This window comes from Trachinotus anak, unplaced genomic scaffold (assembly GCF_046630095.1).
Source record: "Trachinotus anak isolate AG129_WGS33_773 ecotype Australia unplaced genomic scaffold, CSIRO_AGI_Tana_v1 ptg000025l, whole genome shotgun sequence".
Lineage (NCBI taxonomy): Eukaryota > Metazoa > Chordata > Actinopteri > Carangiformes > Carangidae > Trachinotus > Trachinotus anak.
In genome coordinates, this window is record NW_027273876.1 from 16,992,778 (window position 1) to 17,018,516 (window position 25,739).

Below are 25,739 nucleotides of genomic sequence, written 5' to 3' on the forward strand. Positions count from 1 at the left end.
TAATTGTGTTGTTGCAGTTTACAGTGATAGTGGCTGCTATACCTAGTCATGGTTACTAAGCTAAGCTAAGATTGGACAATTGCTGTGCAGGGGAGGAATTTCACAAATGGTCAATTTTAATTTTTAATTGTTATTTTTAATATTCAGATTTCTGAATTTTCCTCTCTACTCCCAGTTCTTAAAGCATTTGTCTTCTTCAGCACCACAAACTACTGAATCTGCTTATGCAGTCGTTGAGCTCCTCCAAGGTCTTCATCTTTCGCCCCACAGAGACCTCAAAGCACGTAACTGAATACCAAATTCTGTGGTCTCATCAACAAAGGAACATTAAAGTGTGTGCTGCTGTTCTGCATTTGCATGCAGAAAGGGAGCCCACCTACCTACCACCCTGTTCCTCTCTGTCCTAAGAGGCAGGTGTCGGATGGTTGTCAGGATGGAGTAAATGTATGAAGTACCCAGGGGATCATCATCAAGGCACAGACACAGCATTAGCATCACAGCAAGCATTTGGTGGACAGAGATGTGTGCTGGATTTCAGACATTTCAGAGCAGGATAACAGTACATGTTTAAAATGCATTGAAAACCAGTTTTTGCATGTGCACCAGTTGGAAACCTGCCTCCATGAGGCATATTTGCCAGAATCTCTGTGAAACACAATAGAGTTGCTGATATTCTCACTGGGTCCTGACTAAGGCACTGTGCTCATCAATCTTGTTTGCCAGTATTATCACATCCCCTGTAATGATAGATGACAAAGTTAGATCTGCTATCTATCTAGTAGAATAGTTGGAAAACATACAGGAGCTGTTGCAGCTGCTGAGCATTAATAGTGTCAAAAGATGCCTACAATCAATTGCGTTCCTCTAAAAGATATCTGTGAGGTATTGGAGAGAGGGAGAGAGAGAGAGAGAGAGAGAGAGAGAGAGAGAGAGAGAGAGAGAGAGAGAGTGTGTGTGTGTGTGTGTGTGTGTGTGTGTGCATGCATGTGTGCGTGCATGCATGTGTGCAAGTGTGTGTACTATGCTAAACTGCCTGGCAGCTGCGGTGTTGGTAAATGATGCAACACCCTGAAAGAAAGGTCTTCATCATAACAAAAGGTGTGTGTGTGCGCGTGTGTGTTATTTGTTCATTGCCATTAAACCATAGATATTACAGTGTGCTAACAATATCGCAGTGATATAAGAGAGCCTCGTGGCAGAGGCCAAGCCCTTCTTACACCAACTGTGGTCATAAAAAGCCAACAATGATAGATCAGCGTTGCCATGCACTGCAGGACTTACTTTCCAAACTCTGTTTCCTTTTAGGAAGGAGCATTCCCCTTCAGCAGGGCCTGAAAGCTTTGTTTTTAATGCATCTGTTGCTTGCATTTCGTGTCTGCAGATTTTCAATTATGTCAGCAATTTGTTTTTTTCTTATGTCTTTCAGAATAAAGTTATGAGCATTGATGCTTTAAAGGTCAAGCTGCAGGTAAGAAAATCATGTATCTCTATGAATGTGTGTGTGTGTGTGTGTGTGTTCTTTTTAATACCAAATCACCAGCAACTGTTTCCCATGGTGTACCTACCTCCCATACATCTTCATTACTTGCTGTGGGAGGGCCAAGGAGCCCAAACGATGACTTAATGAGCCCTTGGTTAATCTCTACCAGTCAATTAGCCTGCTGCTCTGCCTGACTGAAGACACCAGGGGGAATAGCTGACTTTCCATCAGATTATCAAGCCTGGAAGTTATCAGCGAGAGACACAGTCAGGCAGAGATGCCAATGAATCCTTGTCGTTCAAAGACAGCATTAAATGCTGTCTGATGAGTTTTCCACCTCAATTATGCAACGCTAACGCTCTCTCCTGTCAACTTTCTGCATTTTAATGGATCTATGTTCATCCATCAGTCTGTCAGATGTGATATTTCAGGTGATATCCCAGGAACAGGTTTAATGAAACATGCAGGCATTTAGATATGTTTTAACTTATTAAAAATGTGGCATGGAGAGGAGTAATTTGGACATTACAGTATGACAGGTCATAATGTTGTTTTGATGTCTCAGACACTCTGCTGCTGTTTTGGCAAACCTCTACGCAAATAGGCCTGATGTGGCCTCTGTAACTGAAGAGCAGTAGTGTACAGTGGGTTTGTCAGAGCCTTTTCAGCTGCAGATGCTTCTGGAAACCAGGGGTGGATAGTGATGAAGAACATTTACTTGAGTACTGCACTTCAGTATATTTTTTGAGTATCTGTACTTTACTTGAGCATTTTTAAAAAAAATCTTATAACCTTTATTTCACTACACTTAAAAGACAAATATTGTACTTTTGACTCCACTACATTTCTAGGAAGTACTCATTACTTTGAAGCAAAGCTTTTAGTCAGTGCAAATAATTTTCTTTTATTTTCTAAAATGTAATAGACCATACACTGTATTCATCACAGGAGAAAAACCAATCACAGCCAACTGTCAGTCATGTTGTGCTTGCTGCTTTTTTGAACAGTTTGAACTTGGCATGGCCTAGACTGGCTAGGCTAGATGAGGGAAAAGATTCTTCACCAGAGCACCACAGCCTTAAGACCATGTTTAAAATTTTTGAAATAAAGCCAGTTTTTAGAGCTGGGTATCGAGCAAAATTTTTCGATATCAGTACCGATACCTTGATTTCAACACTGGTTCCTGAACGATACTTTTTTTCAATAACAGTGTTTTTAAATCAATTTCAACAACAACAACAATAGATAACAGAGGCAAAGGGCTAATTGTGAAGAGAAAAAAAAGATAACTGCTGTTTAGCTAGGACAAGTCAACAGACAAGCACAAGCAAACCAACTGTATATTAGATAAAGTTGGTCAGTAACAGTCAATCTTAATGCATTTCATCTTTTGATTTACCTAGCTAACTATATAGCCATATAATGAGCTAAATGGGCTGTAATCAAACAATATTCCAGATAACGCTACATCCCAGTTTGTCATTGGCGCTGCGTCCATGTTAATTTAGGTGGCCTAAACATCAGTATACAAGTTAGCTGAATTTGTTGGCTAAATGTTAGCTTGCCTGCTACAAACACAGCCACTGTGCTGTCCTCAGTAATATCAGATGACGAGGAATCCAGTGGTGATGAAGGAGGTGCCGTGCAAAGTTAAGTGCTTCATCAAATTTGTCATGTTGCAGTCCTTTGCACATTACTTGCACTTTACTACCTTTGCACATATGTATGTACTCTACTGGTATCGAGCTTAATAAAATGGAGCCACACTTTTGATTTCTTAGGCATTTTGTCACACTATGCCCAAATATGTGGTGAAAACATACACATGTGTGAGCCAGTTCACAAATTTGTTTCTGGGCATTTTTCTTCCCTTCAGGGCAAGCCTCTATGATCTGTTTGTGTAACGTTACGTTAGACAGCCAATCACCAGTGACTTAAGAGCTTGACACAAGTATACTGCATGCTTATTGGCTCACAGACGCTGAGATTTAATGCTATCGAAACTTGGCACTGAAACCTAATTCATTTTTCAGTGCTTGGTAGGATCGAAGCATTTCGGCTGGTGCCACAAATATATCGAAGCTCGGTACCCAGTCCTACTAGGTTTATATATTTGCTGCATTTGCTGCAATCAAATTCCATCACTGCCTATAAAAATTCACCAACTTGAGAAAGCATGTTGAGGTATGTAAGGTATATTCCAGACAGCTTGCACTAGTTGGCTGTACTTTTGATGATTCAGTTGTGTTGTTATGTTTGTTTCTATTGGCTTGGTGTCATATTCTAAAAGCTTTTTATTCTGCAGGTTCTAAAATATGTCAGTGCATTCAGGTTCTTTCAGTCATTAGGTTCTTTAAATGCACTGACATGAAGTAAATGTACTTTTGAATACTTAAGTATTTTCAAAAGCAAGTACTCTTATTTGACTGAGCAACTTTCACCTGATTTGAAGTAATATTTGACCAACAGTATTCTATTCTTTAACTTAAGTAATGTAGTTGTGTGCAACCCTGTTTCCAAAAAAGTTGGGACACTGTGTAAAATGGAAATAAAAACGGAATGCAATGATGTGCAAATCATGTAAACCTATATTTAACTTAAAGTAGAACAAAGACAACATATCAAATGTTGAAACTGAGAAAATGTATCGTTTTATGAAAAATATATGCTCAGTTTGAATTTGATGCCAGCAACACATTTCAGAAAAGTTGGGACAGGGGCATGTTTACCACTGTGTTGCATCACCTCTTCTTTTAACAACACTCTTTAACGTTTGGGAGCTGTGGAGATCAGTTGCTGGAGTTTTGAAAGTGAATTGTTGTCCCATTATTGTCTGATGTAGGATTTCGACTGCTCAAAAGTTCCAGGTCTCTTTTGTCGTATTTTTGTTTTATGATGGACCAAATTTTTTCCATGGGTGACAGGTCTGGACTGCAGGCAGGCCAGTTTAGCATCTGGACTCTTTTACTACAGAGCCATGCCGTCATAATACATGCAGAATGCAGTGCTGAAATATGCAAGGCCTTCTCTGAAAACGTCACTGTCTAGATGGCAGCATATGTTGCACCAAAACATGTATATACTGTTCAACATTAATGGTGCCTTCCCAGTTGTGCAAGCTACCCAAGCCATGGGCACTAATGCACCCCCATACCATCATGTATACTGGCTTTTGAGCTGTGCTCTGATAACAAGTTGGATGGTCCCTCTCCTCTGTAGCCCAGAGGACACAGTGTCCATGATTTCCAAAAAGAATTTGAAATTTTGATTTGTCAGACCACAGGACAGTTTTCCATTTCACCTCAGACCATCTTAAATGAGCTTGGGCCCAGTGAAGTTGGCGATGTTTCTGGATCATGTTTATATATGGTTTCTTCGTTGCATGCTAGAGTTTCAACCTGTATTTGTGGACTCAGCAAAGAAATGTGTTCACAGACAATGGTTTTTGGAAGTGTTCCCGAGCCCCATGCAGTGATTTTCACTATAGAATCATATCTGTTTTTAATGCAGCTGCCTGAGGACCCGAAGATCACAGCCATCCAATATTGGTTTTCAGCTTTGTCCCTTTGCCTACAGAGATTTCTTTGGATTCTCTGAACCATTTAATGATATTACGAACCAAAGATGCTCAAATTCCCAAATTCTTTGCAATTTTATGTTGAGGGACATTATTCTTAAACTTTTGCACTATTCGCCTACGCAGTCTATAAAAAGAGCCTCTATGGGAGAGGTCTACTGACCTGTTGCCAATTGACTTAATTAGTTGTGAGATATTCAACCAGGTGTTTTTTTTTTTGGTTTTTTTTCGCATTACACAACTTTTCCAGTCTTCTGTTGCCCCTGTCCCAACTTTTTTGAAATGTGTTGGTGGCATCAAATTCAAATTGAGCATATGTTTTTCATAAAACAATAAAGTTTCAGCATTTCAACATTTGATATATTGTTTTTCTTCAACTTTCAGTTAAGTATAGGTTTACAGGATTTGCAAATCACTACATTCTGTTTTTATTTCCATTTTACACATTGTCCCAACTTTTTTGGGGGGGGGTCTCTATCTCTCTGAGAGAGAGATTTATTTTAATCTAAATGGCAAACAAAGATTTTATGAGAAGACGGTGAGGAGGAAAATACAAGTGTAAAAATGAGAGCAGAATCATTGAAACACATGTAGTTACGCCAGTGTGAAACAGCAATTGGAGTAACATGGGGTCAGATAAATATGTAAATGCCCTTTATAACATCCACAGTCATCGTTGTCAGTGTCATTATGTTTCTAATGGCTCTGCCACTGTAATATCCTGCAATACAAAGCACATTCTGGTGCAGGTGTAATTAACTCCAGTTTACGAGCAATATGCTGCTTATCAGTGCCTGTTGTATCTTTGTTCTTTGAGACATTTCAGCCATGTTCTCATGACACATACACAATTTTGCAATGATAACAGTTACAGATTTACCACTACATTTCTAAATGATTTTTGAGATAAGCGGCTCTTGATTTCACATAGATGTATTAAAAGAGACCATTAAAAAATTGGCCATTTTATCATTTTATTTATATCTTATTAAGGTAATGTGACATTTCAATTTTTCCTGATGAATACATTTGTAAAAATTTGCTAAAATTTAAAGATTTTGCTTTGTCGTTATGGGGGTGGGTTTCCTGGGTGTTACCTTCCCAAAATCCCTCAAAGTGCTGCTAATGATAGCTACAAACTAATGGAGCTAATGATATGCTGACCGTAGAGGTAACATTAGGTTACCACTGTTTGTAGCGAGGTGGACCTGCTAATGATTGCACCTTGCACTAGAGCAAATAAACACAATGTTAAATCCATGCCTTATATTTTTGCTTTTAAATTTCTTGTTTTGAAAGGCTAAAAAGAACACAACACCCTGCAGACTAAAAGCTGAGTCGCTCCTGCTACAGTCCCATACACCCCTTTGGCATGTGTAGAAATGAGCTGTAGTTATGTCTGGTAATTGTGGACAGTGTTGTTGTTCAGGAGAGGAGTTTAGAGAATCAAATAAAAGTGGCTTCACAGAGTCTTGCTCAATATTTTGATGTGCTCTTGTTGTTCTTTTTCAGATTTGGGACACTGCTGGTCAGGAGCGTTTTCGGAGTGTCACGCATGCTTACTACCGCGATGCTCACGGTAGGATTCCTCTGTGTTTGCTAGTGTGAGTCTGTTTGATGGTGACTGACATTGTTCCCTCTACTTTCTTTCTCTAATTTCTTCCTGACAAACTGCTCTGACTGACGTTTCATTGCCTTTGTTTTCAAAAAATGAATGTTGGCAGGTTGACATCGGCAGTGTCCCGGTTGCTCTCTCTTTCCTGTAGGGATAGGAATGATTTCCTGATTTCATAGACGTGTGTGTGTGTGTGTGTGTGTGTGTGTGTGTGTGTGTGTGTGTGTGTGTGTGTGCGCGCGCGCACGTGTTTGTATGTGTGTGTACAGGTATTTGCCCGAGGCTCTGTGATGTGCCGGTTCCCTTAAGCAAGAGGCTAACCACTGGGTGGGAAAATGAGCCTGCCTCTCACACAGTGGGGGGCAGGACAGCTGCTATTCCCATGTGTGTGTTCATGAGTGTGTGTGTGTGTGTCTGCGTGTGTGTGTGTGCGTGTGTGTAGCAGTTATATCTCCAACAACCCCACAGGGTACAGATAACAGTGTGCCTCAGGCCAACCTGAATAAGCAGGTATTGAGGAACAAGCACACACACACACACACACACACACATACTATCTTTCAACAACATTGAAAATACCATTGTAATGAGTGGCTGTTGTGAATGTCTGTGTGTTTTTGTTGTATCTTTATGAGTGAAGAATGGTGGTGTAGAAATGTATGGAATTGCATGTGCGTTCTTGCAATCTGTAACTATACTGTTTTTATTTTTTTTTTGCTTAATCAGTTCTGTGTGTGTGTGTGTGTGTGGGGGGGGGGGGGGCTGGCCAGTTGCCCGGTGTTATTCTGATCTGTCAACAGTGCAACAGTTAACCTTCACTGATCTTTAACAAGGCGCCCAGGGAGCTCCGAAGCAGCTCCTCTGAGTTGTCCATCTGTAGACTGACTTTTAAATAAAGCTTATTCAGTCTGACAGGCCGGACTGGAGAGAGGATGCAGCGCAAGCGCAGCTGTCACGAAAGCTGTTGATTCCTGTGAACTAATGGACAGTTTTTCATGACTTGGGGTTTGAAATGTAAAGATTGGATTGTTAGAGGGCTCTGCCTTGTTTCTGAGCATTAGGTAGAAGTGAGTAAGTCCAAAGTCTAACAAAAGACTAAACAGTTATAGTGCCCTGACTTTGGATCTATGTTATTTCAAAACTTTGATGGATGATAAAGCCCATAGGTTTTCATGAAGTATTCATAAATCCATAAATGACCAGTGTTCTTCCATATGTTGTGTTAATTACATTAGAACCACTGATTATGTACACTAGCCAGACACATACAGTGCTTCCGGAAAGTATTCACAGCGCTTCACTTTTTTGTTACAGCCTTATTTCAAAATGTATTCAATTCATTTTTTACCTCAAAATTCAACACACAATACCCCATGATTACAAAGTGAAATCACTTGAAAATTGAAATTTATAAAAAAATAAATAAATAAAAAAAAGTCACATGTACAGCTGTTTCAAATGTCCGTCATGCTTTACAGACAAACTTTTTGGTTTAACATTGACCTAATGTACTGTTAGCTGTGTGCACAGACAGGTTCGCTATAAAATAAAGGCTTACTGCTGACAGTGATGTTCACAGACCTTTGCAATTGTTTTGGTGACTACAGTGATGTGTAAAAACAGTGAAAATAAGACCTCAAAACACAGTTTTCATGGCACTGATGGTGTTACAGGGAAAAGCTGGTGATCACCAAAGTCATTATGATTCATTGTCTGAGAACCAGACAATCAGTACAAATGAGCCGCTGGTTGCAGTGAGCTCAGTGCAATCTGCCATGCCCATCTGGTGTAGAGGTCGCCACGAAAGTCCAGCTGTGTCCAGATACCAGCTGCAGACCTTTTGTTCTCCCTCTCTCTGTGGAGCTGACAGTTTGTCATTTCCACAGCATGGAATGAAACCACAGGGTGTTAAAAAAAATGAGAAAAGGCAGAGTCAGTGGGGAATACAAGTAGCAAGAGGAAAGTAGACAGGGCAGGGAGAGATAGAGATGTAAAATAAGACAGGCGATATATAGAGAGATAAAAACCTGAATTGGAGAAGGTGAAAGATAGAAAAAGATCAGGTGAGATAAATTAATTTCTCAAATCAACAAAGTAAAACAAGAGGTCCAGAGGAACAAAGCAGTCAGATCAGTTCAAATATGCAAACAACTTGCGTTGCCAGAACCACTGTGGAGACAAAAGGCAACTGGCACAAATCAACTAATGTGGAGAAGGAGTAGAGAGTGGATAAAAGAGTAGAGCAAAATCATTGTAGAGCTTTCAATAGAAGCCAGTCGTGTAATGAAGAGGCATTATGGCTCAATAGAAGCAGCAGGCAGCACACTGAAACGAGAACAGAGGAATTAAATAAGAATAGAGGAGAGTTATCAGGTAATGGAAGGCAGTGAGTGGTTTCACTCCAGCCCTTTCATGCACTTCTCTTTTGTGACAAAGTGTGTCGGAATGTAGGAGTGAAATTATGAAATTGAAGAATCCCCATCACTACCGTTAACTCTGTGTGGTCAGTCACTCTGTAACACAGGTGTCACAGCAAATAATACACATTTCAGCTCGAATTAAATTCCTCCAATGTCTCTCCCACTACCTTGCACAGAAAGAGCCAACATGATGAATTTAAAGAAACTTAATGGATTTCATGGAACAGGTAATAGCTGCATTACAGGTGGCAGCTCCAAATGGTGCTGTATGATTGAAAGGGTTGTTTGAGCTGTATTGTTCAGAATGAGGTGCTTTGGCTGCTTCAGTTTCCTGTAACGGCCTTCATCACCTTCTCTTTGTTGTCTGTGGGTTGAGGAGCAGGTTGAGTGAGGTGAGTGAGGATGGTGTAAACACAAAGTAAGTCATGAAGTCACTGGTGGTTGTCATCACAACTACGTCACTGTTGTCATCAATACAGAATAGCAATAATTACAAAGTATAGTTTAGGCTGATGGGATCATCATTAGAAAGGAAATGTTTGACTTGTCAGTGGCACTGAATGAAAAGTTAGGGCATCACCAAAGTCAAATACACCTCCAAATGTACATTAACGGTGTTGAAAATACTTGTAGAACCTGCAGCTCAGCAAACGTAGCCAATCTAATTGCATGAAGAACTCAGTTCTGTATGCTCTAAAACAACGGTGCTTGTTGTGTGGTATAAAATAATGAAACCGATTATAGTAGATTTTAGTGGTGGTTTTCTTCAAGTTAAACAAACTTGTCTAAAAAGGAATGCTGTAATGATTTATTAAAGGAGGACATCATCTCGTTAATATTTCATGATCTCAATTAATTTGTCTATTTTAGAGGTTTTGAACTGTTGATGAGGAGGCATGGAGGGTGGCACATAAAGCAAAGAGACACTCACTGCTGAGTTAGATCTGAACATGCAGACATATAGACACATATTTTTAGATTTGTCATGACTTAGACTTTCCAAGGATATCCTTATCAAGTCTTTAAGTTTTACTCAGTATCAATGTAATCCAGTGATTTTGTACATCAATTGGTACACTCTAAACTCAAATTACAAATAGAAAATCAGACATATTTTTAGTGTTGCCAGTTTGCCAAAATGTAAACAAAAATTAAAAGAACTATTCAAGTAATCACCCTAATTCACTTAACCCATTTTGTTTTGCAAGGTGTATTTTACTTTTACTTTTTACTTTGTGGCTGAAAAAAGAATGGAGCTGTAGTGACAGATGACAACTGCAGGATGAACAGAGGCTACATCTATTTCTTATTAAATCAGTGTCATTACCTCATTATGTCCCTGCACTGCTCTGCCTCATCCCATCCTGCTGCATCATCTTTTATTCCCTCTATTCCATCTTCTTGGGTCACTTCTTTCATCACTAATGAGCAACTGCGGGTCGCAATCAGCAGCAGCTTGTGGGGGTGAAACATATCCCAACTAAGATGAGAGGATGGCAGAGAAACGATGATCAAGAGATGAGGAGAAAAAGTATGGAAAAGGAAAGGGAAAATAGACAGAAGAAGACAGAAAATAAAAGAAAACAAAGGAAGGAGGGAATCGATGAAGAAGAGGGACTGAAAATAAAACATTGAGGATATTGTTCCACTATACAGAAAGCCATGAGTTGTGTGATCCATCACCAAGCTTTCTTTTCCTCTCATGCTTACACACACACACACACACACACACACACACTTACTAGTGTCTTGCATATTAATAGGGATGTGCAAGGTCACAGTCAAAGGCATTTTTGAGGCTTTATTCTTGAGCCTATGTGAAGTGAGTTGAGACCAGTGGTTGACCCCCCAGGGTCTTCTAGGCCAAACATATCAGCATTTAAATACTGATTTTAATTTTATAATTATTTTCTTCTCATTCTAATTTTAGCCTCATTTCCTATCAAGTTTGGTTCAGATATGAAAGGGTTTCTGTCCTAAAACCATGAAATAGTTATTCAATCAGATATTTAATTTTTTTTGTTGGCTAGCCAGAGAAAAGTTTAGTTGGCTCACTCATTGATTACGACTTCATAACCAGGACAGAAGGCCTGATGCCCCGACAGCTGCATGTGTTTGTTTGATTTATAGTGGGTGGGACCAAAAATCATTCCCGTGGGCCTTCCCGAAGGCTTTTCTGTCCAGCAGTTTAAGCTTGCAGAACAGCGACTTTAGTCAGTCAGTCAGACAGCAGTCACAGTTGGTGCTTTAAGTGTCGGAGCCTCCGTGTGAGATGCTTCAGTCAGTGATTGTGTGTTTTTAAACCTTATTTGGGGGCTGAGCGCAGTGCACTCTGGAGGGGGCCCAGTCCCACCTTTGTATGTGCATGCATCTGTGTGCGATTGGTACACTCCAGCCACTTAAATACGTGTGATTCCTAGCGCACAGGTGTGCGTGTGCATGTGAGTCTGTGTGTGCATCCTGTGACTGAGAAGTGCAGCACCAGAGCACACTGCTGTTACACACAGCCATTCACTGTGTTTACCTTTATTAAATGAGGTTGCAGTATAACCACACAGACCTCTGCACACATAAGACTGGACAGTTAAACCCAATGTTCTGTCTAGACTCTTTTCCAGCTTTTTAAGTAGCATCTCATGTTTTATCCTTGAAACACTTTGCCGCGGAAACACTGTTGTGTAACGTTAATTAAGAAACTATGTGACCAAGTATGGCGTGAGATGCATTAGACTTATTGCTAAAATAGTGTTGATCTGATATAATCGTAGAAAAAGATTCACCAAATCGTTGTTGTTGTAACTAACTGATGGCGAATCATACTTACATAAATACATATTTAAAATAAATTAACAGATCAATTAATCAGATCAATTTACAGATTGGTGCTCTCATTGACCAGTCCAACAATGACAGACGAGTCCATTGTCAATGTGTTTGTGTGTGAGAGAGAGAGAGAGGCTGAGCGAATCAATGCACTGTGCATAGCTCTACAATAGAACACGACTTTATCCATTTGAAATAGAAACAAAAAAGAAAATCAATATATGGTGGTAAGTGTTAATTGTGTGGTGGGCTGCCACAAATAAATCTCATCTAGGAAACACTGACACATACTTTACCTGTTCATGTCTCTTTAACGTATATCTGATAGACGGTCTCCAAATATTAATTGATTCAGCCGCCACTTTACCTGAGGAACTTAGTAATCGCATGTCGCGGTGATTGATGCACCCCTTTCTAAATGGATGCCATATACAGGAGCCCCGTGGGCTGTGCTTAGCCAGGGGAAGAGGTAGAAATGACAACTGCTGCAACTGTCAGAGGAATAATGAAGGTGATGGAACGTGGACTGGCTGGTAGCGACATCACATACTCTCTCTTATATGTTCGTGGAGTAACATCATTGGCAGGTTGCAGCTACTTGCCTGAAGGGATGAAGCGAAACTCATCAGTCAGATTTTCATTAGCAGGTGTCCTCAACGTGGAGTAGTCATTGGTGGACTTTTTATTTTCAAGGCAGTAATGGGCCAGAAGAGTGACTGCTGGCACTTAGTTGCTGCAATTTGCAAGCTAATGGAAATATTCTGGCAGTGTTCTTAGTTTGCATGTAAATCAGTTCAGTCTGTAACTTTTGAAACCACATTTTAAACTTGACATCTGACATAAGTCTGAAGTGTTCATTTATAATTGGTGGCAGAACAAACTTTTAGATGCTTTACTTCAGAAGAAATACTAGCATAAGCGTATGACATAACAAATAAAAACACTGCACTTGGAGTTAGATGAGAAGATCCATACCACTCTATGCTGGACGCTAGGGCCAACAGCTGAGTTGTATAGCTTAGCATAAATGCAAAAACAGCTAGCTTGGCTCTGTATAGAGTAGGGCTGGGTACTGAAACCGGGTATTAAACAGGCCCCGTGGCTAAAATAAACTAATTTAAGTAATCAATTCTGCTCTTGCTACTTGAGAAATCAAGAAAATAGATTTCCTCTTTGTTATTGCTACATAGAAATTCTGATTAAGACAATCTTCTGTGATGCATTTTTGCTGTTTGCAATATAAAAATTCATCTCCATCTCTCTGTCTGTGTGAGGACGGTGGCAGCTCTGTGTCACACGCTGGAGTACCATGCAGCAAAGACCCTGCTCTTAGTGACAATAGCAAAGAGAACTAAATGAAAATGAATAAAATGTTGTTAAGTCTTCTCCAAGGATGGCAACACAAGCAATCGTCTAGTTTAAGTCCATCACATACAAGAAGAAATGGAGGAGGAGAAATGTATAGTTTTCGACTGTACAGCTCGTAGTTCCTCTGTTGTTAAGCCAGGTGTGTTTTGTTTGTTAACAGCAGGGAGTCCACACAGAGTTAACTAAATTATTTGAACGTTAAGGGTTGAGCATTAATGATGAGAAGTAGCCATCAGCCAGCTGATTATTATGGGTGTGTTCTCAAATTTAATCTGAAATGGGCAGAGCATTATCTGAACTGTCGTTCATAAATTCAGGTTCAGGTCACTCACAGCTGGGGGGGGCACTTGTAGACAGTATGATTTTCTGATCATTGTCGTGCAAAACCTTACATTCCAGTAATGAATTTAATGGCTTATGTTTATTTGAATCTGTATGCATATGTCAGCGTACATTGCTTGTTTATGTGACTTATTTTCAAGGGAAGAAGAGCAGCCAAGGTCAGTCAGTGATTATTGATGCAGATTATCATCTGAGAGATGATGGATGGCTGCACTCTTTATGGATCACTTCACTCCATCAAACTACATCTCTTCCTGTTCAGGCTTTCCTGCACTTTGATAGTCAAGGTGGCAGTGGCCCACAAAGTCAAATAGTGGATATTGTAGATCAAATTGGTGTCCTAACAGTTTGCAGGAGTCATATATGGAAGGAATTTGTATTGTTCTATTACATTCTACTCAATAATAAAACATCATTCATTTCTTTTTAATTGAAAGTAATGCATATAAAAAGAAAAGAAAGAAGAAAGAAAAAGAATGTCATTCTCTGAGATCACCCACAATCCCATGAACCTCCTCAAGTCCTCAAGTGACCCATACAAATACAACATGATCCATACCTAGATGCAGTTAAGGTTAGAGAAATTTGTATTTTCATGTTTAAACCTCCAATAACACATTTTTCCCAGTCACAAAGACACAGCAGAAACAAGTTTTAGACACAAGATGTTTTTTTCTTGCTGATGAATTCACTTCTTGCTAAAAGGTTGAAAAAAAAACTGAGATCCACTAACTCAGGTTGACAAGTAGTGAGCTTCTTCTTCTTCATAACAATAATATAAATAATAATAATAATTCTGCACTTTTGATAGTGCCATTGTTGACATATCATCACCTCCACAGTTTATATGGTGAACCTGTTAGCGAACAATTGCTTATTTATACATCCAGCACTTACTGAGCAACATTATCAGTCATTTGGAGTCATGTTTCTGGCCATCTGTTGAATAGAAGTCTTAACACTCACTCTCATTTTAGCTCTGTTTTTGGTCTCCACTGCCTTCTCACTGTAAACAGCTGCCTGCTGAGGCTATTAGTAAGTGAACATATCAGTAAAGCTGCGGGCCTGACAGTTAAGTGAGCCAAAGTAAATTTTAGAGGCGATGAGATTGCATACATACATAGTTAATCATTATTTTTACTTGTTATTTTCTACCCAGCGTGACAGCCCAATCACCCTGCTGTGCTTGTTAAGACTTGCAGCCATAACAACAAAGCAACAGGAATGCACTTTATAGTCTATGTCAGCCTTTCTCCCAGTAAACATACCTGCCATCTTATTAAGGTCTGCCTTCTAGAGTCACTGTTCCTCTGTGAGGTTATAGATCTTTCTATTAGTGTGTCTATTTACCTTAGCATATGTCTGTCATTCAGCTTTACTTGTCTCACCTTTTTCTCTTCCTCTGTCTGTCTGTGTCTCGTGTCTACCCTTTACCCAGACTTCCTCCATCTTTCAAAGTTGTTGTTTCTGTCTTGGGCCCACTGTTTTGCAACCTCAGTGGAACCGCCTGTGATAAAAACTCTCTGCTTCTCTACTGCTGTGAGAAAATTCTCCAGCTTCATCTGTCTTGTGCTCTAGGCAAGATGTAATTGGATTAAGGGAGGGTGAAGGAAAGCAGCTCCTTGTGGTCGACTCTGGTCTTCTGATAAACACTGGAGCCACTTGAGAGGAAATTAACTGGTGGGGCAGGTTGTCTGTTTCTTTCTTTTGTCTCTTTTTCTCTCCACCTTGTTTTTTCTCTCCCCCTCTGTGTTTTCTCAGTTTGACAGAGGCCGACCATGCTCATGGTGATTACAACTCATTAAACACCCTTCATGGACTTGTCTGGCTGGAATACACAAATAGAGGACTTAATCTAAAATAGATTGGTGAAAATGCAGCGGCTGAGGGGTGGAGGGTCGAGGATGGAGAGGGAGAGTGACGACCAGGGATTTTTAGAGGATGGAGATAATAAGTGTAGGAATGAGGATGGAGTGAGATGTATGTAAAGGAGAAGATGGCTGGAGGGATCAGATGCAGTAGTGGGAGGAGAGGTGCTGTGGAGGTAATTAGCTCAGGATAATTTTTCCAAGTGAAGGTTGATCCAGCCGAGAAAATGAGTTACAATTGCCCTCGTAGGTGTAATGACTTTTATAATGCACACCCTCCATTTTGTGCTAAAAAAAATACCTGAGGTGATATTCTCTTGTACGTCAGCACTGTGCATTTGGGGGTAATTAGAATTCACATGTGTGATTGTGTTGTCAGGTGTGAAATACTGTGTGAATGGGAGAGCGTAGTAGTTCCCCTTCATGCATTTCTCCTATGTAAGAGCCAAAAGCTCCCGTTGAAACTCAAACAGTCAAACTTAAATCTATAATCTATATCTATAATAGATGGTTTGTTGTGACATAAAATGTTATGTCACAACAAACCATCTATTTGTAGCAGTAACTTTGCGTCACTAATGCATTTTTTTGGCTGCACAACACACTTTATTTTCAAAAATGTAGACGTGTGGTTCTGGATCTATATATAATGCACACAGTGATGCTATGATAATCTTAGGATACAAGTGCCAAATCGTTGTACAGTCTCCTAAAATGTGTTTATATACAGTACTGTGCAAAAGTTTAGGCACTAAAACAAAAGTAAGGATGCTTTCAAAAATAAAGCAATTCTAGCTTTTATTTATCAATCAATTTCATACAAAGTGCAGTGAACACAAAAAAAAAAAAAATTGGTGTGAGCATCATTTGCCTTTAACACTGCACCAGTTCTCCTTGGTTGACTTTACACATATTTCCAAGGTACATGCAGGTAGGTTGTTTGAAGCATCTTGGAGAACTTGCCACAATTCTTCTGTGGATTCAGGCTGTCTCTGTGTTTTCAGTCTCTTCGGATGACCCCAGACTGGGGTTCCCGGGGACAAACATCTTTGCAGTGGTCCACTATTGAGTAGGAACAGAGTACCAAGCCTTAAATAGTTTCTGCAGAGTAATGCAACAGGGCATTTGTTTGTGTCAAAGTACTGTTGGTGCTTGTGTTTGCCAGTGACAGGATCAGATTGGTATTTTAAGTGTGTTATTTTAGTGAGTCGCTGGCTGCACTGGAACAAGCACTGCAGCAATTTTGTAATAGCAGAGAAATAGGTACAATCACATTTGTGGACAGTTACAGGGCCTGTAGGGGAATACATGTTGGGTGATATTACAGAAACAGATATACTATGGAATATTAATTGGGCATGAGCAGGTGATTTTTAATCTATACTTCATAACACTCTGAATCTGGTTACTGACGTGTTTTTTTAGAACAGTTAAGACTCAAATACAATCACATTTCAAATGTGTCTGCTTTTTTCCTCTCTCTCCCAGCTCTTCTCCTTCTGTATGATGTCACCAACAAAGCATCCTTTGACAACATCCGGGTAAGAACAATTGCCCTTGTCTGTCACTTACTTCTTCTTCCTTCATTCCATCAGTGTTGCTTATTCTTGTCATATGTCATTCCCAAAAAATGTTTTTTGTAAAAATTCAACTTGTCTGGGATGGGAGTTAGTTGCCACCCCAAGTGAAGGACCTCAAGTATCTCCGTGCCTTGTTCACAAGTGAGGGTAAACTGGAGTATGAGGTTGATGGACTGGTGTAGTGTCAGCACTTAAGACCACTGAGGTGAAGAGAGAGCTGAGCCTGAAGGCGAAGCTCTCAATTTACTAGTTAATTTATGTTCCAACACTCACTTATAATCATGAGCTTTGGGTAGTGACTGTAAGTAGGAGATTGTGGGTCTGTGGGCTGAAATGAGTTTCCTCCGTATGGTGACTGGGCTCAGCCTTAGAGACATAGTAAGGAGCCCTCAGGCTAGAGTCACTGGTTTTCTTGCCAAGAGGAGCCAGTGAAGGTGTTTTGGGCGTCTGTTAAAGATGTCTAGGGAGGAGTTTTATATATTTCATCTGGCTTGGATCCCCCAAGAGGACATGGAGGACATTGCTGGAGAGAGGGATGTCTTGCTACCTTGCTTAGCCTGCTGCCACTGTGAACCAGCCCCAGATAAGAAGCAAAAAATTGGATGGAATGGTTATTTTGTCTGTTAACATGATTCAGAAAAATGAAACTGAAGAACATGGGCGTGCAGGGTAGAACTCACTTTTCCCCCAAATGAATCCATCTCCTTCTAGTTGCCACCTGTCTCTCCTCTGAAGACAGCTCCCACTGTGATTTTTTATTTTTTTTCCAGCCATCTCCTTCCCCATTAGGTGTCACTCCTGTAGATGCATTACTCTTCTTTGATTAACACAGAGTGAAGTTAAGAGCAGAATATGGCCATTATAAAAGTGTGTGTCTTACACATCAAGGGGAGGAATGGCTCCATGGCCATCTGGCTGGGCTAATGCATTTACATCTGGAGTCTGTGTGTGTGTTTGTTAGTGTGTGTACATGGTTATGCCTGTGTGGGGGTGCTTGTGCAACCATGCAGGTGTGTCTATTGGTGCCCAAATGGCTCATTAACAGAGGATAGAGAACAGTCTCTGGAGAGAAACAGACACAGAGCTTAGCTTCCCTCCAAACAGCTAGTTAGGATCATTGTGCTTTTAATAGTTTCTGTGAAATCACTCTATCTGGTATCTAAATGCCTTGAATCTAATGGAAAACAGGGGACAGACAGGTGAGAAGGAAAGGTGATGCCACTTTCATGTAATCTACTCTGCTACCTTTGACCTAATAAAACAAAAAAGTTATTCTTTGGACAGAATAATTGTTTGCTCGAACAGGCTATAATGTCATGCTACTTACTGTCCCATATGTAAAACATTAATACTCGGTCACTTGATGAGTAAAAAAGCAATTAACAGCAAAACACTCAAGTGTTTAAATCAATTTTGTCAACATGGTTTATATGTACAATTTATTTGTTAGCAAGTGTTTCAATATCTTTTAGCTTTTAGTCTCCCGCCAGAGAAACTAGTAAGTGAGTGGTTAGAGCCAGAATACATGTTAAACAAACTAGTTCACATAAAATATCTTCCAACCACATCTAAAGCACGGTGTGTCCAGATTCACAACCAAATTGTCCTGGTTTACTCCAAAATTAAAATAATCAATATAATATACTTGTTTTCAGTGCTTACACAGACATTTATCATGTTCCGTGCAGCTCATTATTACCTAACCCAATATAAAAACATAAAAAAAGCACCATGCATCTGAACATTGATTAGTCTTTATGTCTGTTAATTAATCAATTTGTCATTCTCAAGGCTCTTGCTAGCCTGTGAGTCATAGCCCATGATGCTGGTGGCTCTTTCTGACAGAACCTGTACCCGGAGACTATCTACCAAAATAATTGTAATATGATTTTTTTTCCCCGCAAATATTGCAGCCCTAACGCATTTGTAGTACTGCATGTCTGAGCAGAAATATACTGCTGGGGTAAGGTCTGGGGGGAAAACAAGGATTCATTCAGTTACCAGCAGCACTGCTTGAAGCTAAACTTTGCCACACAGTAATCAAGTGAGTGCGTAACACTGTTTAAGGTTATAATGCTTTCATTTACATGGCTGGCAGTTAGTTTGAGGGCATATCAAAGCTGAGTGGACACAAAAGGTAATGAAGGGAATTATCTTAAGCTAGCTTTAGAAATTCAAATGATAACTTTAGTCCTGACTGCTTTATTGCCAATCGCTGCATGGAGTGGGCATGTCAGACACTGTACGCCTTTATGAATAGGATTGGTATCTGGTTTAATTTAGCACAACAGGGGTTATATTTTCAGACTTAAACAGCTAAATAACAGACTGAGTAGTAGTCATAATGAGTTAATTGACTTCGATATGTAAAATCAGTGGAGTACCTCTTTGATCAACACAATTATGCACAAAACAATTGTACTTAATAATAATAATATTTGAATTGAAGGTTAGAAGTCACTCCATAGGTTAAGTGAGTCAAGAGTTCACCAAGATTAAGATTCAAACTCAGCAAAATTGGACTTTGACCACCTCTTTGAATATATAATGGGTTCTTGGTCATGGTGTAATATGTTGTTATCCAGTGTTTTAAGTGTCTTTTTCTGCTGTATGGAGTGACCTTAGAAAGTCTGAACTGCACAGCTACTAACGGCAAGAACAGGTCATGGGTCTCACCTTGTGCATTAACATTCCTGAGAACCACAATTACACTGCCAGATATTCTGGGAGCAATTAAAGAACGCAAAAAGAACAGGAAGTAGATGATTTGAAATCAGAAAGCTTTTGTTAAATTAGAAACGGGGGACTGTACTATGAGAGGCTGTGTATACAAGTACAAAGTACACAAATTCGTCACCATCCAGCATCCATTATTTGTATAGTCCCAGGTCACAATATGCATTATCTCAAGGCACTTTACAGTAGTGAGGTAGTATGATATGAAAGCAGGGGGTTCTATACTCACCGGAGCCAGCCCTAAGTATAAGGTTTCCTGATCTTCAATGTTGAGTGGCCCCTGAACCTTGACTGGGAGCTGTTTCCACAGGAGAGGAACATATTTCTTACCTCCACACGGGGACTTCACCATGTATGAGGGTGTCACTCACTTACTAAACACATGGCTTTAGCACAAAAAAGCTCTAATGCTCCTCAGCAGATGTAAACACAGTAGGAGGCTAGTGAACAGTTTGTGTGTGTGTGTTTGTGTGAATGTGTGTGTGGTGAATATACTGAATGGCATGCCATCCCTGTGGAGTGGTGAGACAGCACACCTGTTCAGCTTAGTAGAGAACCTACATCCTGCGAGACACACAGAAAAAGACAATTTGGGCTTGTTAATTTTCATTTAATTACTTATAATTACAACTATTTAAGTGCAGATTCTTCAGGTCTGATATGCACACACACACACACACACACACACACACTAGTGAGTGGCTTTTTCCTGAGGTGCAGTTTTCTTCATTCACCTGTTTGATATATTTTTGTGACACACTGTGCTGTAGTGGCAGGAGAAGCGCAGTGTCACTGACAGTCCAGCAGCGCATTGAAATTGTGGTGTTAGGATTCCCTGCATGTTGTGCTCTCGTCCACCCACCTGTTTGGAGCAGGTCAACAGCACAGCACCCGTGTTTGTCATTTTTGTCACTTCAGTGTGTGCTCCAAGTAGACCTTTCCAAAATCAGACATATTTGCATATCATATTTTTGTACCTTTGTATAATTCATATGAAAATATATGTTTTCAACTACCATACTTAAGCACATGTTTTGATTACTTGCAAGTTACTAGTATATTTTTAGTAGGGATCAGGTGATTATCAGCTTAGCTGATAATCGCATGCAATTTTCAGCATTTTCTGCTTATCGGAATTGTTATTTTTTAACTGACAACCGATAAAATAATTAAAAAATGCCCTACTTTGGCACTAATGCAGTCTCTCCCTGTTTCTAGTCATCACTCTGTGGTCTGGAGCAATGTCCCACCCACAGCACCATCTGATTGGTTACATGTCACTAGTAATAGCCTATCAACACTGAAGGCCACTGTATACATAGACAGGCCCAGACTAGAGCTGAGAGAGAGAGAGTCAAAGGAAAAACAGCAGACATCGCTAAAGCTGTAATAAACAATACACCACCTCCACACTGAAGTTGTAACAGCACCACACTCTTCATAAGTTCATTTATTGACCCAAGACACACTGAGCAAGGGAGAGAAGGAGAGAGGGGGGAAGAGAAGCCATCGCTAACTGCTAAGCTGAAGTAACTAGCAGATCTGAATAGCATGTAAACAAGTGCTGAATTAGTGAAAGTTTCTAAAAGGAGCAGAGAGCAATGGATGCTTGAATAGAACCAGTCGAAGTTTAAATCAACAGACACTGTAATGAGAAAAGCAGTAACATTAACTTTAAGATTGAACAGCACTAAACTCAGAACACCAGTAACAGAAACTCCAGCATCAGGGAATGAGACACTGCACTTACTGCAGCATATGAATGGCCAATCACTGCTGTTAGTGAGAAAAGATTTTACTCAAGTAGAAGTAAAATTGTATAAAAATGTACAATTGATAAAAGTACAAAGTAAGTCAGTTAAAATGTACTCTGAGTAAATATGTTACTGCATTACATTTTAAAAGGGGGAACGGGAGGGGTAGGACATCTTATATGGTGATAATAACATTATAATATGAAACTATTATTACCAAAGAGCATCTTTAGGCTTCCAGGTTTATCAGTTCTCAGATAAGAACAGCAGTGAAAGCAACCAGGCACTTTGCCGCATGTGCATACAACTGCAAATTGCTGATATACACGCATTGGCAATTTATTAGGAACATTTAGCTAAAACCGAAGTAGTCTAATACAATACAGTCCTGCAAACATCCTCCTTCATTTTATAATGTTCAATTTGTAATGAAATAGTTTTAGACAGTTATTGATTCAACTATATGATCATTGTGAGTGTTGTGGTGTGTGGAGTTTTTGAGCTGTATTACATTATACAGAGAAGTGTTTCTGTTATTTAGCCTACCTTGAGTGATCTAAATGGGGTGGACAAAATAATAGAAACACATGGATGTCACAGTGAAAGTCCTTATGTAGCAGTGGTTTTGTGTTGGCATATCATTTCCAAATATTGTTTATCTGTCTCCTTGATAACTAATAATCAGTCCTGAATAAGCCATATTGGTCGACTCCTTATTTTTTCTTCACTACATTTCAGAGTAAAATACCCTTTTTACTCCATGGCATGTTTCATAGCTATAGTAACTGGCTACATTTATGATGAAGATTGTACATGTAAATCTGTCACTGCTGATTTGTCTTTCCTACCTTTATTTCTCTTCATGTATATCTCCCTCTCTCGTTCTATTTTAGTGGCATGAGGTTTTGTACCTTGACATACACCAGTACATTTGTGTCAAATCTGATAAATGAGCGTCATCAGTGTAAAATTAAAGAGGAAACAAATAAAATCAATAATTGTTTTACATTTGTCCTCTTAAGCCACTTCCAGACACACACTTCATTATGTAAATAGGATGTCAATTTAACAAGTCTAGCAAGTCTGACAAGTCTGAATAAATGCTTGCCATATTTACATAGTCATAAGGGCAATCTTACCAGCATGGACTGAGGAACATTTGTGTAAAAATAAACAATTGACTGTTCTCAGATTAACATAAAAGCCACAACAACTCAAGGTTAAACTTATAGAGAGATAATAAATGCACGCCTTGTTCCCTTTTTTAGGAGCACTGTAGTAAATCTATCTGTAACTGTTGCCATTATAGTTTATATTATTTACATAATTTGTTTGTTCTTTTGTAGGACTAATTTTATAATTTGTAATTTTGGGTTGTATTTGTTATTTGTACATTGCTTTATTCAGAATAGGTGACAGTACCTTTATTTTGAAGGCCTAAGTTTGTAAGGAGATTCTATAAGACAATGCTCGTGAGTAAGACTCAAAAAAAAAGAAAAAGGACATCAGAAGCAAGCAGCAAGCATAGATGTTAAGACTGTCAAATGGACGTTAGGATGAAGACTCCCAATAAAAACACTGAGAATTATTCCCTCCTTTGTGGCATGCAGCCAACGAGGTATTTTTCTTTGTTTTATTTTACTTTGGTAAAATGCCATATTACATGCCATGCATGCTAATGTTTGTATCAAGCTAATAAGCTTGTTCTATGTTTAGTTTTCATGGTAGATTGGTGAGAAGATGCCAAATACACCAGTTACAAGAAAACCACTTATGTCTGCCTGTGCTTCGGGGGAATTATACTATCATTTAACAATCATTTAGCTGCAATGATAATAAGACATTGTAGTCTCCCTTCCAATGTTCTTTGAAGGCAGACTGATTTATATTCAGCATGTGAGCAAATAGGAAGCAAAAATCTTGTAAACACCACCAACAGCACGGTTGGCACTTGATTTTCATTGTGGAACACAGAAGTGCATAGTGCATATCCTGCATGGGTAGTGGGGAGACCCAAGTTTTTCTATCCTTCATATGACCTCAGATGAAGCCCAGTGAAAGTGGACACTAAACTCACAAGAAGCTCAACTGAGTAAAGTTACCCCGGAGTACACAAGAACCAACAAAAAACAATCTCGCTACAACCATCAGCCCAGCCAGCATTGCCTTATCATGATCCACAGCAATTTAGCAAGTTAGCTAATATTATCATGCCCTCTGTAGCTGGTCACTAATGAAACCAGACGTGTAACATTATGTAGCCATCAATACTAACACATTGGGGGGAAGAAAGGCCAGTTCTGAGACAAACTGGAGCCCTTTAGCAGGTCATAGGTCTCTCCATCTAGGTAAAGCCAGACCAGTATTGGCTCCATGGTCAGACTCTTAAAGAAGTTCAGCCAAGGACTTACCCGCTGGGACTGCGGCCGAACAAATGACTCTGATGGAGCCAGTAAAAGGTCGTGCTCTGGTCTCAGCTCTTCCTTTGTCAGAGGCCTTTTTAGCTCACAAAGTGGTTTCTTCATTGCAGGAAATTCTAGAAAGTCACTTACACCTCAATGCAGAGTACAACACTGTGCCATCTCACATGTGCACAAACATGCACATGTACGTGCAGTAACATACATGTGCTACCAGACTGGCAACCAAAACAAAGAACAGAGAAACTCAGATTACAACACATACAGAGGGGTGTGATTTCGTTCTCTGCTCAGGACGCCATTACTCCACTATATTTTTACATAGAAAATAGTTGTTTACAGAACCTTTGATATCTTGTTAGTCTGACCTTGGCACTGTTGAGCAATATACAGGAGGCAGCAGAATTTACATTTATTTACATATTTTTCTGTTTGTTGTCAGACAACTGAACAAGTATGACATATTCATTTAATATTACTAAAAACTAGCTGTTCATCAGTAGTCATTTCTGAGCTGCGGGGATAAAGTCATTATTCTGTAATTTGCTGTTGTCTAGAAGAATCAGCATAGTTATATATTGACAATTTGTCAATATATAACTATTTGACAATTGACAATAAGTGATCACAAAGAAACAAATGAATAAACTAAAGTGAATAGATGTGGTTAAAGTTTTAACCTGCGCAGTGTGGATGTACTCTGAGCAGGTGCGGTGAGTGTCTTGCTTCTTACAATGATCACTGATCAAGAAAGATGTATCCCCGACTGCAGCTCACAGTCCTTCATTTTGTGATGCTCAGTACAGCTGACAGTGAGCCTGCTATCTGTGATACATGAAGGTCTTAATGTGACAAAGTTGTCAGTTCTGCCCCTGTACATGTGACAGTATGATGTTATACTGTCATAACAAAGAATGGGATTTACAGTGCATTCAAAAAGTATTCAGACCCATTCACTTTTTTCACATTTTGTTATGCTTAAGTACTTCAAATTAATTAAAGACAAAACAGAATTTTATTTTATTTTTTTTACAAATTTGTTGAAAAGAAAAAACTGAAATGCTACACTGCCATATGTATTCAGACCCTTTACTCAGTACTTAGTTGAAGAACCTTTGGCAGCGATGTCAGCCTCGAGTCTTCTTGGGAATGGCGCAACAAGCTTTGGGGGCAGATCCTCTCAAGCTCTATCAGAGTGGATGGGGACTGTCAGTGGACAGCCATTTACAGGTCTCTCCTGAAATGTTTGATTGGGTTAAAGTCATGGCTCTGGCTGGGCCACTCAAGGACATTCACAGAACTGTCCCCAAGCCAAGGAAGGTGAACCTCTGGCCCAATCTGAGGTCCTGACTGCTCTATCCCTGTACTTTGCTCCATTCAGCTTTCTCTCAACCCTGACCAGCGTCCTTGTCCCTGCCCCACAGCATGATGCTGCCACCACCATGCTTCGCCATTGGGATGGTATTGGGCCAATCGGGGCTAAACAGTTCAATATTGGTTTCATCAGACCAGAGAATCTTGTTTCTCATAGTCTGAGATTCCTTTAGCTGATTTTAAGCACACTCCAAATGGCTTTCATTTGTCTTTCATTGATGAGAGGCTCTCTGCTATAAAGTCCAGATCAATGGAGTGTTTCTCAGTTTAGCCTGGCGGCCAGCTCAAAGAAGAGTCCTGGTTGGTCTAAAGTTCTTCCATTTAATAATTATGAAGGCCACTTTGCTCTTGGGAGCCTTCAGTGCAGCAAAATTTCCTTAAC

The 25,739-nt window shown here is 39.7% G+C and overlaps 1 protein-coding gene across 2 annotated transcripts in view; it reads left to right on the top strand.

The window, feature by feature from the left end:
* The window catches only part of LOC139608550 (ras-related protein Rab-26), a 100,457-nt gene that overhangs the window by 42,128 nt on the left and 32,590 nt on the right, over window positions 1-25,739 (top strand). Inside the window, exons 3-5 of one of the 2 annotated variants that reach the window (XM_071462435.1) lie at window positions 1,427-1,468; window positions 6,570-6,636; window positions 16,982-17,034. In XM_071462435.1, the coding sequence (XP_071318536.1) occupies window positions 1,427-1,468; window positions 6,570-6,636; window positions 16,982-17,034 (162 nt within the window). The remainder of the gene's footprint in view (window positions 1-1,426; window positions 1,469-6,569; window positions 6,637-16,981; window positions 17,035-25,739) is intronic. The other variant, XM_071462436.1, reaches the window with a different exon arrangement.